At 42.2% G+C, this 12984-nt stretch overlaps 1 protein-coding gene across 2 annotated transcripts in view; it reads right to left on the bottom strand.

Annotated features, from left to right (window-relative positions):
* The window catches only part of NUP37 (nucleoporin 37), a 94707-nt gene that overhangs the window by 41739 nt on the left and 39984 nt on the right, over window positions 1-12984 (bottom strand). For both annotated transcript variants that reach the window (XM_073620318.1, XM_073620319.1), the window contains exon 3: window positions 1492-1616. In XM_073620318.1, the coding sequence (XP_073476419.1) occupies window positions 1492-1616 (125 nt within the window). The remainder of the gene's footprint in view (window positions 1-1491; window positions 1617-12984) is intronic.

Below are 12984 nucleotides of genomic sequence, written 5' to 3'. Positions count from 1 at the left end.
AATCATCCATGAAACTTTCACTTTTTAATACTTGGTTGCAAATTCTTTGCAGTCAATTACAGCCTGAAATCTGGAATGCATAGACATCACCAGACGCGGGTTTCATCCCTGGTGATGCTCTGTCAGGCCTCTACTGCAATTGTCTGTTCTTCGGGCATTTTCCCTTTAGTTTTGTCCTCAGCAAGTGAAATGCATGCTCAATCGGATTCAGGTCAGGTGATTGACTTGGCCATTGCATACCATTCCACTTCTTTCCCTTAAAAAAACTCTTTGGTTGCTTTCGCAGTATGCTTCGGGTCATTGTCCATCTGCACTGTGAAGCGCTGTCCAATGAGTTCTGAAGCATTTTGCTGAATATGAGCAGATAATATTGCCCAAAACACTTCAGAATTCATCCTGCTGCTTTTGTCAGCAGTCACATCATCAATAAATACAAGAGAACCAGTTCCACTGGAAGCCATACATGCCCACACCATGACACTACCACCACCATGCTTCACTGATGAGGTGGTATGCTTTGGATCATGAGCAGTTCCTTTCCTTCTCCATACTCTTCTCTTCCCATCACTCTGGTACAAGTTGATCTTGGTCTCATCTGTCCATAGGATGTTGTTCCAGAACTGTGAAGGCTTTTTTAGATGTTGTTTGGAAAACTCTAATCTGGCCTTCCTGTTTTTGAGGCTCACCAATGGTTTACATCTTGTAGTGAGCCCTCTGTATTCACTCTGCTGAAGTCTTCTCTTGATTGTTTACTTTGACACACATACACCTACCTCCTGGAGAGTGTTCTTGATCTGGCCAACTGTTGTGAAGGATGTTTTCTTCACCAGGGAAAGAATTCTTCAGTCATCCACCACAGTTGTTTTCCGTGGTCTTCCGGGTATTTTGGTGTTGTTGAGCTTACCGGTGCATTCTTTCTTTTTAAGGATGTTCCAAACAGTTGATTTGGCCACACCTAATGTTTTTGCTATCTCTCTGATGGGTTTGTTTTGTTTTTTCAGCCTAATGATGGCTTGCTTTACTGATCGTGGCAGCTCTTTGGATCTCATATTGAGAGTTGACAGCAACAGATTCCAAATGCAAATAGCACACTTGAAATTAACTCTGGACCTTTTATCTTCTCCTTGTAAATGGGATGAGGGAATAACACACCTGGCCATGGAACAGCTGAGCAGCCAATTGTCCCATTACTTTTGGTCCCTTAAAAAGTGGGAGGCACATATACAAACTGTTGTAATTCCTACACCGTTCACCTGATTTGGATGTAAATACCCTCAAATTAAAGCTGAAAGTCTGCAGTTAAAGAAGCACATCTTGTTCATTTCAAATCCATTGTGGTGGTGTATAGAGCCAAAAAGGTTAGAATTGTGTCGATGTCCCAATATTTATGGACCTGACTATGTATAAGTGGAATTTAAAGATCAATTTTAATGAATACAAAACCGCTTTATATCGTGTGTTTTTTTTTTTTTTTAAATACTTTAAATTTACCTTAAAACGGGAGTTAAGGTATCATATCTAGTTTCTGGACTCCAGGTTATAGCATCCACTCTTACTTCATGGTGAAATGTTTTGAGAATCTTAAACTCTATACCATTTACAGAGGTATCTTCTTCCTGTATTACAAATGATACACATTTTTTATGTTATAGACAGCTGCATACAAATATTCCTGCAATACAGCACACAGTTTTAATGGAGACAAAATAGGATTTTTACCTTACCACTAAAATCTATTTCAGTACAGTACAGGACACAGGCTTCTTTATATCATTACAACTGTATTACTTGCAGCTACATTCAGGTGACTTGACACTGGCCGCTGGGGCACCCCCTTATAACCCTTCCCACTCTCACCTACCTTAAGTTTTGAAGCATATAATATGGAGATTGTGAAAGCATTGGCGAAGGACCTGTGTCTTGTACTGTGTTCCAGGACACGGATTTTACTGGTAGGTTTTTACTGGCTGATAATACAGTACAGGACATGAGCTTCTTTATATCATTATGGCTAGGACATCCAAAAGCAGTCCAGTGGTCAACACTCCAATGTCACCAGGTTTATAGAACAAAAACAAATCAAGGCAGCTTGACACATTCAGAGCAGCTTGTAGTATACACCTGAATGTGGAATCAAAAGAGGTCTTAACGATCACTTGTCTGATCCACCTAGCAATGCTGGAGTAAGATGCAGGGAGACGCTTAGCTCTCAGGAAGCACAAAGAATGAATCAGATTACTGAAATTAAGTTGTAACTCACAGGGCACACTGTGTGCAGATGGTGCAGGGGAATTTCCCTAGGATGTTTGGAGAAGGACATAAGAAAGTAAAGACAATATCTTTTCAGAGGTGGAAAGCAGAGACCACCCTGGGGAAAAAGGAGGCCTGAGACCTCAAAATAACTTTATCCCTCTGCAAAATGAAGAAGTGTTTCTTACAGAATAAGGCTGCTAATTCAGAGACTGTCCTTGCAGATTAGATAGCAACAAGAAAAGCCACCTTATGGGTATGTTTAAAGGGCAGCTACTGCAAAGCCGAGAACAAGATTGAGGTCCATGACAGGAAAGCGACATAGGATATCAGTCAGGAGGAGAGATGTGAGCTAGGTAGAGAGAGAATAGCTGAGGTCGAGATTTGTCCTTTGATGCTACTCAAGGCCAGATGTTGGTCCAGCACTTTCTAGAATGAAATCCCTCACCTTGCACCAAGCAAAATATGACTTTCAGGTAGGATGGTAAACTTTGTGAAAAGTAGACTTCCTAGCCTTAAAGGAGTTGTAAAGGCAGAAGGTTTTTTTATCTTAATGCATCAAGATAAAAAAATCTTCTGTGTGTGGCAGCCTCCCCAGCACCCCCTAATTACTTATCTGAGCCCCATCTCTCTCCAGCGATGTTCACAAGTGTCTTGGCCATTCAGGACTCTCCTCCTGTTTGGCTGAGACATAGCAGCGGCGCCATTGGCTCCCGCAGCTGTCAAAGTCAGTTAGCCAATCAGGGTAGAGAGGGGGCGGGGCCAGGTCAGGGCTCTGTATCTGAATGGACAAATGGAGCTGACACTCAGCTCGGGTGCACCCATAGCAAGCTGCTTGCTGTGGGGTACTCGACAAAAGGGAGGGGCTAGGAGCAACGAAAAGGAAGCTGGGAAGAGGGGGATCCAGGCTGCTCTGTGCAAAACCAACTGCACAGAGGAGGTAACTATAAGTGCCGGTTCACACAGGGGCGACTTGTCAAGTGACCTAGCTGCCTGACAAGTCGCCTCCCATTCTGTACAATGGAACCGTTCTAATAGGAGCGACGCAAGTCGCTCCGACTTAGAAAAAGGTTCCTGTACTACTTTGGGGGCGACTTGGGGCGACTTGCATAGACTTCTATACAGAAGTCGTTTTGCAAGTCGCCGTGGCAGTCGTGTGCAGGTCACCTCGGTGAGGCGACCTGCAAGTCGTGCCGCCCTTGTGTGAACCGGGGCTAACAACATGTTTGTTTATTTTTTTAAACAAGACTTTACAATCACTTTAATATAAAACACCACTGTCTCTCAGGACTGTGTCTTTGTGAGAGTAAAACTGCGCTATTAATAGTGAACTAAAACTACAAATAAATGTGGAAATGCAGCAAAATCCAACAGTGAACACAAATCACCTTATAACAATGAGATTAATATAAAATATATGTGTGATATTACGCATGACCTCAGTGACTAAAAACCGTGATAATAATGATCAAACAATAGTGATAACCATCTAGATGATCAAATACAATGCTGATATCACTGGTGATAATGCAAACTAACTAATCAACATGTTGCTAGAATCATCAAGCTGATAAAAAACCTCAAACAGTGAACAATCAAAATATATACAGTGTAAAATTCACGAGCTACTCTATAGGTAACTCCAATGTGCAAAAAGTTTAAAAAATGTAAAAAAGTTCAAGAAATCAGCTAAAAAAAACCTCCAATGTGCAAAAAGTTCAAAAATCTTCACAGTAGAATAGAAGAACACATAACATGTTGACAACACCCACTCAATGTGCTCTCAGAACTCTTACCTCATGGGCATAAGTAAATGCCTTAATCCATTAAATGGATAATGGCCTCGATTTCAGGGTCCAAGATCAGTCAGGGTAAGAGAAGCTTGGTGGAATAAAGTGTGTGTTGCCTCCAGCCCAGTATGCAGATCCACATGTAAAAATAAGTAAGCCTCCAATAGTGCATTACCAAAACTAACAAAGTTTATTAAATAAAAAAATCTGCTTACATCAAAAGCAGTGGAAGACATGCCAAACAACGTTACGTTACACTCTTGTGACTTCCCCGAGGAAGTCAAGAGGGTGTGTCGTAACACGTAGGATGCAAAAAGCTTAACTGGAAGTTATTACCGCGGACCGGAAGTGACGTATGAGGTGGCGTAGAATGCCGTTTTTTGGTCTTTGTTTGGCATGTCTTCCACTGTTTTGATGTAAGCATATTTTTTATTTAGTAAACTTTGTTAGTTTTGGTAATGCACTATTGGAGGCTTACTTATTTTTACATGTGGATCCGCATACCGGGCTGGAGGCAACACACACTTTATTCCACCAAGCTTCTCTTACCCCGACTGATCTTGGACCCTGAAATCAAGGCTATTATCCATTTAATGGATTAAGGCATTTACTTATGCCCATGAGGTAAGAGTTCTGAGAGCACATTGAGTGGGTGTTGTCATCATCTGAACCACTGTCAACATGTTATGTGTTCTTCTATTCTATTGTGAAGATTTTTGAACTTTTTGCACATTGGAGTTTTTTTTTTTAGCTGATTTCTTGAACTTTTTACACTTTTTTTTCAACTTTTTGCACATTGGAGTTACCTATAGAGTAGCTTGTGAATTTTTACACTGTATATATTTTGATTGTTCACTGTTTTTGAGGTTTTTTTTTTGCCAGCTTGATGATTCTAGCAACACGTGGATTAGTTAGTTAGTTTGCATTATCACCAGTGATATCAGCATTGTATTTGATCATCTAGATGTCTCTCAGGACTGTGGCTTCCACAGCCATACCATTTAGGTCAGCAACTGAGAAGCAGAATGGAACACTGGTACTTGCGACAGGAGGTCAGCACAGTCCAGAAGTGCCCGCGGAGCATCTGTCAGAAGTCAGAGCATGTCTAAGCACTTCATTCTCCTGGGCCAATTTGGTGCTATGAGAATCACCGGAAAGCCCTCCATCTCAATCCTGCGAAGTAGGTGGGGTAGAAAAGCATAAAACTGTCTGAACTGATTCCATGGAGTCACCAGAGCATCCACTGCAAAGGCCCACAAGCATTGCTGGATCTGGTGAATAAACAGTCCAGTGAGTTGCAGAACCTGGATGCCAATAAATCTACATCAAATCTACTCCATCTATGACCAAAAGCTTGCGTTACCTCTGAATGGAGGTCTCATTCCCCCATACACAGACGCTGGCAAAAGAGAAAGTCTGCCTGCCAATTGTCCACACCTGGGATGTGAACAGTGGGCAGAGCCAGTGAAGTTCCGCCCAAGAGAGAATCAAGAGTGGCAGGATGCCAAGAGTCTCCTTGAGGATTGACGTAGACCATGACAGTGGCATTGTCTGACTGGATTTAGTTGGTTGTCCTTGCAGAAGAAGAGTCCCACATTGAAGGGACAACCAAATCACTTTGAATTCAAGGATGTTTATGGGAAGGCGAGCTTTCTCTGGATGCCCATGTTCCCTTCACTGAGAGGGTCCCCAGGACAGTATCCCAGCCTGACAGGTTGGCATTGTGTGAACCCTCCACAGTTGTAGGAGAAAGCTTCCCTAACGCCAGTGCTGAGTTGGAAATCCAGCATGGCAAGGGCAGTCTGGGCCTGGGGGTCAGAGGAACGGGGTGGTCTAATTACAGAGTCCGTTTGTCCCACACTGCAAGAATGTTAAGCTGCAATGGTCTGGGGTGAAACTGGGAATATGGAACAGGCTCTAAGGAGGCAACAATGAGACCCAATACCTCACTCAGAGGTGAGAGTAATGGGACAGCAGTTTTTCCCAAGGCAAGAAGATTTTGTACAGGGTGGTGTCTAGATTCAAGCCCAAATGTTTTAATCTGAGATAGGTCCAGCAATGACCTCAGACCGAGTATCCACCCGGAACTGTTAGGGACTGAGAAAACTGGTTCTTCCGTGGAAGATCATCCAGGTACTACATGGATTAGCATGAAGCAGAGCCAAAACCAGGGCAAACACTATGGTGAAACCCAAGGGGTTGTGGACAGGCTAAATGGGAGGGGAACAAATTGGTAATGCTGGTCACCCATATCATCGTTTATGAGATTATACATTACCTGTTGCTTCAGTTCCAAATGCCATTGCTATAACATGCTCAACACCAGCGTCAATTGTCAAGTAAGTGGCTGCACATATTGCTGACACCAATAAATGCATAATTACAGAATTTTTTCCCTTATACAGGTTTAGTTGCTACTAATAGCAAGTGATGGCTTATTGCTGAGGGTATCTTATATGACACAGAAAATATAATGTGGGCAGGCTAGGTGAGTATGTGTGTATTAATCTGTCTGTGCATTTATATCAGTGAGAGCTTACTGCCATTGTGTGTGGAACTGGGGACCAAACTGAATAGCTGGTGGTCTTCCATCTTATATACTTTAAGCTCACATAGAACTATTTATGCAGATAGATTGGTACATCAAAATGTATTGTGCTGCATCAGGTAAGTCCCTTCAGGTATCACTTGCTATGATGCTGTAAAGTTTTGCCAAGTTTTTGTAATAAAGCTTTTTAAACTTTTCATTGTGTCTGATCACCTCTGGTGTGTAGTTCAGAGTGGGGATATATGATCCATAATTAAAGGCAACATAAAACAATTTTAATAGAACCTTATGGTGTTCAGTTAACAATATACACCTTTACTATATGATCAATATAAGTGCATTCTATTGGGGAGGACAAACTAGCTTCAGTGGGCAATTAGGACGTTCCACAAAACACTGCAGTTCTCATTGGCTAAAAACACAACAACCCTTAGATTGGTTGCTGCGCTTTTTACCCTGTTTCTGTAAAGCTGCTTGTACTACAGCACCACAGACAGATCATCTCCACAGCATTTGCAGCTTTCTACATGACATGATGAAGATTATGCTGTTAGCTGTAGGGTTCCAATGTACATTCTGGAATATATCATGAAGCAAAATGTGCAGGAAGAAGGCTCCGTAAAAAAGGACTGGCATCTCATATGACACGGTGAGTTTATCTTATTTTCTTGGTTTAAAACTTTATTTCTGGAAAAACAGGAGTTAACAGGTATGAACACTTAAAAAGATAGTTAAGATTTACATATGCATTTGCATATGAATTACAGACTTTCGGTATTCGGTGCCCCCCCCCCCCCCCCATTTATTTCCGTGCGCAGTTTTGGCTGTCAAACACATACAGTCAGTATTATGTTAACAGACAACATTTTTAACAGGGGGTCTGCCTTTTCATGTGCTTGTTTACTCAGCATGTAGGAGGTGGTAAACTTGTTCTAGTAGTATTTTGACAGGTTATGCACCGGTAATTCCCAATTATTGGAAGATACTGTAGAGGTGGTTGATAAAAAAAAAAAAAAAAAAAAACTTGGCTACAGCACTGCAATGGTTACCGAAGGAAAATCAAATAAAGTGCATTACCAATTATTGTATATTTCTTATCCTCCTATAAAATACAACATTCATATAATCCTAGAAAGGCACTAATAAAGCACATTGTCAGACTTCTTTCCTGGTACTTCACAACTGCTTCTACTTAAGCAAGAAAGCCAATGGTTCCTGTGTAGTTCTGAATAAGTGATGACATAAAAAAATAGTTTGTTTTATTTAGCCAATGCTATACTGCACAGTGTTTCGATAAAGGGATTTTGATTCGCCTTGCCCTTTCAACATATTCAGAATAATTATATTATAAACATTGCAAAGAAACTGTAGTTTTTATAGTGTAGATTTTTTGTAATTATATAAAGAACACTAACTGAGTTTGTCGATCTTGTTACTCGAGTATATCCACTGAATGTATTCATGCCATGTACTAACAAATGAGTGAAAAAGCGATCCACACCAAACTTTAAAACAATGTAAAAATAGCAGTTTTATGCTATATGGAAATACACGGTGCAAAGTCTTCATTGCAACATTACTAGGTTGCAAACCCTAAAAAATTTGTTATCAAGCTTGGAGTAACAAGCTTAATACCAATCTTGACCGGAGTTTCTTTGATAAAGAAAGTACTCTGATCAAGATTGGTATCAAGCTTATTGCTCCAAGCTTAAATAACTAACCTGTTAGGGTTGGAGATGTTGCATAAAGAATTTTGCAACTTTGTTACAACAATTTTTATATGTAACTAAAGAGTTATTTCTGTGCTGTTGTTAAGACATTGGTGCAGGTCACTTTTTTTTAGAATTGTTGACGAGTGACAACCCCTCAAGTGCCAAAAGGGGCTGTGTTCTTTCCAAGAGGCATTATGAAGAGGTGTGCATGGTGAATGGACAAAAAAACGAGTGGCAACTTCACAAGCAAAAAAATTGGTTTCCCGATGCTCAATTTGCAGCCCTTGAGGCACCTACAGACAGTATTTTGTGTCTACTCTAGCCAGTGAAGGAAATATATTCTTTCAACTAGCTCTCAGTAATAAATAGGTTTATTTATTGTAGTCTTATTTTACCTATGCTGCCCATCCATTTTATCTTAGTCTAGGTTCACACTGAATGCGGCTTTGAAATTGCGCGACTTCACAACAGTAGAGCAGTAGGGAACTGGTGTCCTTGGGGGGAGGGGGGCTATAGTGGGGAAGAGGGGTTAAGGGTGGTACAAGGGGGAACAGGTTACAGGGGGGCACAGTGGGGAACAGGTATGTAGGAGGTAGAGAGGGGAATGGGGTGCAGTGGGAAAGAGGTGTGTGTGGGGGAGGGGGGTACAGTGGGGAATAGGTATTTAGGAGGTACAGTTGGGAATGGGGTTGCAGGGGGATACAGTGGGGAACAGGTGTGCGGGGGCGTTCAGGGTGGTACAGTGGGGAACAGGGGTGCAGGGGGGTACAGTGATGAATAGGTGTGCAGGGCGGTACAGCAGCAGAGCAGGTATGCAGGGTGGTACATCAGCAGTGCAGGGGGCTACAGTGATGCAGCAATCGGGGGGGGGGGGGGATCTGAGGTATGAAGGTGCAAGAATTGGGGTGATCTGAGGGGTGAAGGTGCAGGAACTGGGGTGATCTGAGGGGTGAAGGTGCAGGAACTGGGGTGATAGGAGGTGTATTTTTTCAGACTTTTATTAGAATTGGGGACAATTCGCAGCGATCGGGGACATATCCAGGAGGCTTAGGGCTCCTTCGCCTAAGTAGACAAAAATGTTTGCACCAGTCCTGCCGCTAGCCATCAGTGTGTCTGCAGGAGCTGAATCTTCACCTGTGGAGTCTGCTGTGCATGGAGAGAGGAACAGTCTGGATGTACCACTGCAGAGGAGTGTGGGGATGAAGGAACGACTTTCAGAATGCTTCCTATATCAGTCTTGCTCAGCCCACCAGGTGAAAATTCAGCTAGGAACTGAGAAAAAGGTATCGGTAATTGCGATCAGCGAGTACATAAAAACAAAACAAACAAAAAAAAAGCGCATCCCTAGTCTTGACCCTAGGCACATCCCAAACCAGTGACCATTAAGGGGTGGGGAAACCAGAAAAAAAACCACACATAACCCCCAGAAGACAGAAAAAAAAGTTGCTGCCTGCAAAATCTTGCAGCCAAAACACACATTTGAAGATGCAGCTAAATCCACCGTTTAGAACTTAGTGAAGGTGTGGACAGATGACCATGTAGGTGCCTAATCGACCCAAGATGTGGACACCTGATGACAAAAGGCCCAGGATGTGCTAAATGCCTTGGTGGAATGGGCCCTAACAGGTAATAGAGGAGCCTGACCTTTAATGGCATAGGCTTGAACCACAGTAGTTGAAGAAGCAGCCAACTCCTTTTGTGGACCATGGATGACCACAAAGAGAGAGTCTGTCTTGATAAACAAAGCCATAGCCGACAGATATACCTGAACCACATCTAGGGAATATGCTTAGGGTGTGTTGGTCGAGGACCGGGAGAAGAAAGAACAATGTCCTCATTAAGGTAATAGGCATACACAACTACTGGAATGTAGAACACTGAGAGAGCAATTATGTGATGTTTCACCCACCAAAGAATGTGAGACTCCTCCAGCACCACTGCCAGACTTTCACAAAGACGTTGAGCAACCTGGGTCTCAGGAGCATCTGAACGCCACCCTTCTTTGGCACAATAAACAGATTGACATCATAAACAGAATAAAAATCCTCAAACCTACGAGGATGGACCAGAGAGTTATCAGTCCATGATGGAGCAAGCCCTCGACTTTAGAAGCATATTTATAAAGCAGGTAATCTGACATTCACCTGACATTCACTTCAGGGATATTTTCCAAGTATGCTTTAAAGTGGTTGTAAACCCTTACAGACCACTTTGACCTACAGGTAAGCCTAGATTAAGGCTTACCTGTAGGTCCAGGAAATATCTCCTAAACCTACACGGTTTAGGAGATATTTGCAAAAAGACAGGCACCGCTGTCTACGGTGCATGCGCCGTAGACAGCGGCGCGCAGGCGCACTGAGCATGCCGCTGCTAACGGTGATATGTCGTTAGTGGCGGCTCCCATGCGCGGGAGTGGCGTCATCGCGGCTCCGGCCAATCACAGCGACAGGGCCACGATACCGGAAAGAAGATGGACGCTCCGTAGCAGAGGGGACAGCGGTGACATCGCAGGCTCCTGTGTCAGGTAAGTGACACATAATGGGCTACTATGCGATGCATAGTAGCCCATTATGCTTTACCTTTGCAGGGAAGCAAAGAGGAAGTAAACCCATCAGGGTTTACTTCCACTTTAAATGGCAACTGATTAACTATCAGTGAATGTCAGGCAAAGTCACATCTGCTGCTTTAGAAGTATGACCCCATTCATGTACATCCACATATGACGTTCTTTGTATAAATTTTTATCGTCATAATTGTCAATGTCAAGCCACAGGTCTACTGAACACATTTTGATGTTGCTTTAGAAAAAAAAAAAAGAAAAAAAAAAAAAAGAGTTAAAGTCTCAGGAAATTCTTGCTTAACTTGGCTCAGGGACTTCACAAAAACCTATGTGGTTACACAAAGTCCTATATTAGTTACATATCTGGGACTAATAAAACAAGTCAATATAATATTTTTATGAACTTCTAAAAGGTTTCACTAGCACATAAAATATTTGTCACATTTTAGATAACCAGAAGGTTTTGTTCCCTTCCAATTTAAATGTACTTTGTTTTGAAGACTATTTCAGGCAATGTTCCTTTGGCTTAATATAAGTTTAAAGCGGACCTTCAGTCATTTTTTTCAACTTTCCATCTATTAAATCGTCCGCCCTTGTTGGTTTAACTTTGGATAGTAAAACTTTTTCTCTGTTTACTGTGCGTTTTGCTGCATTTTTCACTAGTTTTTTTTTTTTCAATTTTTTTTTTATTAACGCCCAATGTGGGCAAAGACAGTGCAATACAGACATAAAACATCGTCATAATAAACAGCAGCATGGAGAGAAGGAGAAGAAGCAAGGTCTCATATGTACATTTGATCTTATAGTTGTGTTACAGATATTAAACAATTTCTGAGTTGGTATTGAGTGGTAAAGGCCACTTTAATATATACATTTATCCACCTAAGGGATTAATTGGAATAAGGGACCCAGGGCTCCCTTTGTCACCTTACTCATTTCTCTCTCCTTTGTCTGTTTCCCTTCCTCTCTCTTCATTCTCATCATTTAGCCTATAACCTAGGTGTGAGTTTGCACTGGAAAACAGAGGAGGGAAGATATAAAAGAAGGAAAATACAGTGGGGGGAGATAAGTAACTGCAGGGATGGGGGTTATTAGGGCGGGGCAGGATAGGACCCTGGTTGATTCAGGAAGGCCTTGAAGTTTGGACTTACAGAGGTGTCTGCCCTATCAGGAAGTTCAGAGAATGAATGAATTGAATGAATTGATTCCATATCATCCAACGTCTTGGTATATTTTTCCTGCTGTTGTCTTGCAGCGAGCACCAGGTCTTCCATTTTACTGATATCCTCCACCTTCTGGATCCAGCTTGCCACCGTTGGTGGGGATTGCCTCTTCCAGCAAAGTGGAATACAGGCCTTTGCAGCATTTAATAGGTGACTTATAATCGATTTTTAAAAAAAATAAATTTTACGATACAGTGGAGACATGTAATAAGAAGGCTGGGTCATTCGGGATAGTGTATTCCGTGAATTTCTGAATAGTTGTTCTGATTGTGGACCAGAAAAGAGACCAAAATATATGTAATATCGTGCCTCTGTCCCCCGGGCATCCCTAGCAAAGTATCAGGATAACAGATGTGTAAAGCGTCTGGGGTGAGGTACCAGCTTGTTAAGAGCTTGTAGTTGGTCTCCTGTACTTTGGTACAGGATTTTAAGGCAAACCTGATTATGCGTTGAACCTGGGCTGACATAAAAGTACGGTTTAGGTCTCTCTCCCATTTACTTATAAAGTGCAACATCGTGTCTCTTGCTGGGGAGATCAGGAGATTGTACATTAAAAATAAAACGCGTGGAAGGGTATCCTCTGTCGCGCAAAGTTCCTCAAATGTTGTTAATGGTTTATTGAAACGTTGTGGATTAGGTATAGACGTGAGGTAGTGTCTTAGTTGGAGGGCAGTCCAAAAGGGCAGCTTAAAAGGACCTATGTCGCATGTTAGTATCTCTATAGAGGGCCAGGAACCGTTTATCAGAAAGTGTTGTGCCCTCGTGCGTTTAGCTGCTGGTAAATTGTTGTACCTATAAGTGGGTGTTTCTTCAGATTTAGTGGCAGGTGATCATAACACCAGATAGCTCCCATCAGTGGAACTTGTTTTTGGGCCTGTTCTAGTTGTGTCCGTATTTTAGA

This window comes from Aquarana catesbeiana, linkage group LG03, assembly GCF_042186555.1.
Source record: "Aquarana catesbeiana isolate 2022-GZ linkage group LG03, ASM4218655v1, whole genome shotgun sequence".
NCBI lineage: Eukaryota > Metazoa > Chordata > Amphibia > Anura > Ranidae > Aquarana > Aquarana catesbeiana.
Note: the sequence above shows the minus strand (reverse complement) of the source record. Positions and strands in the feature narration are given on the sequence as shown.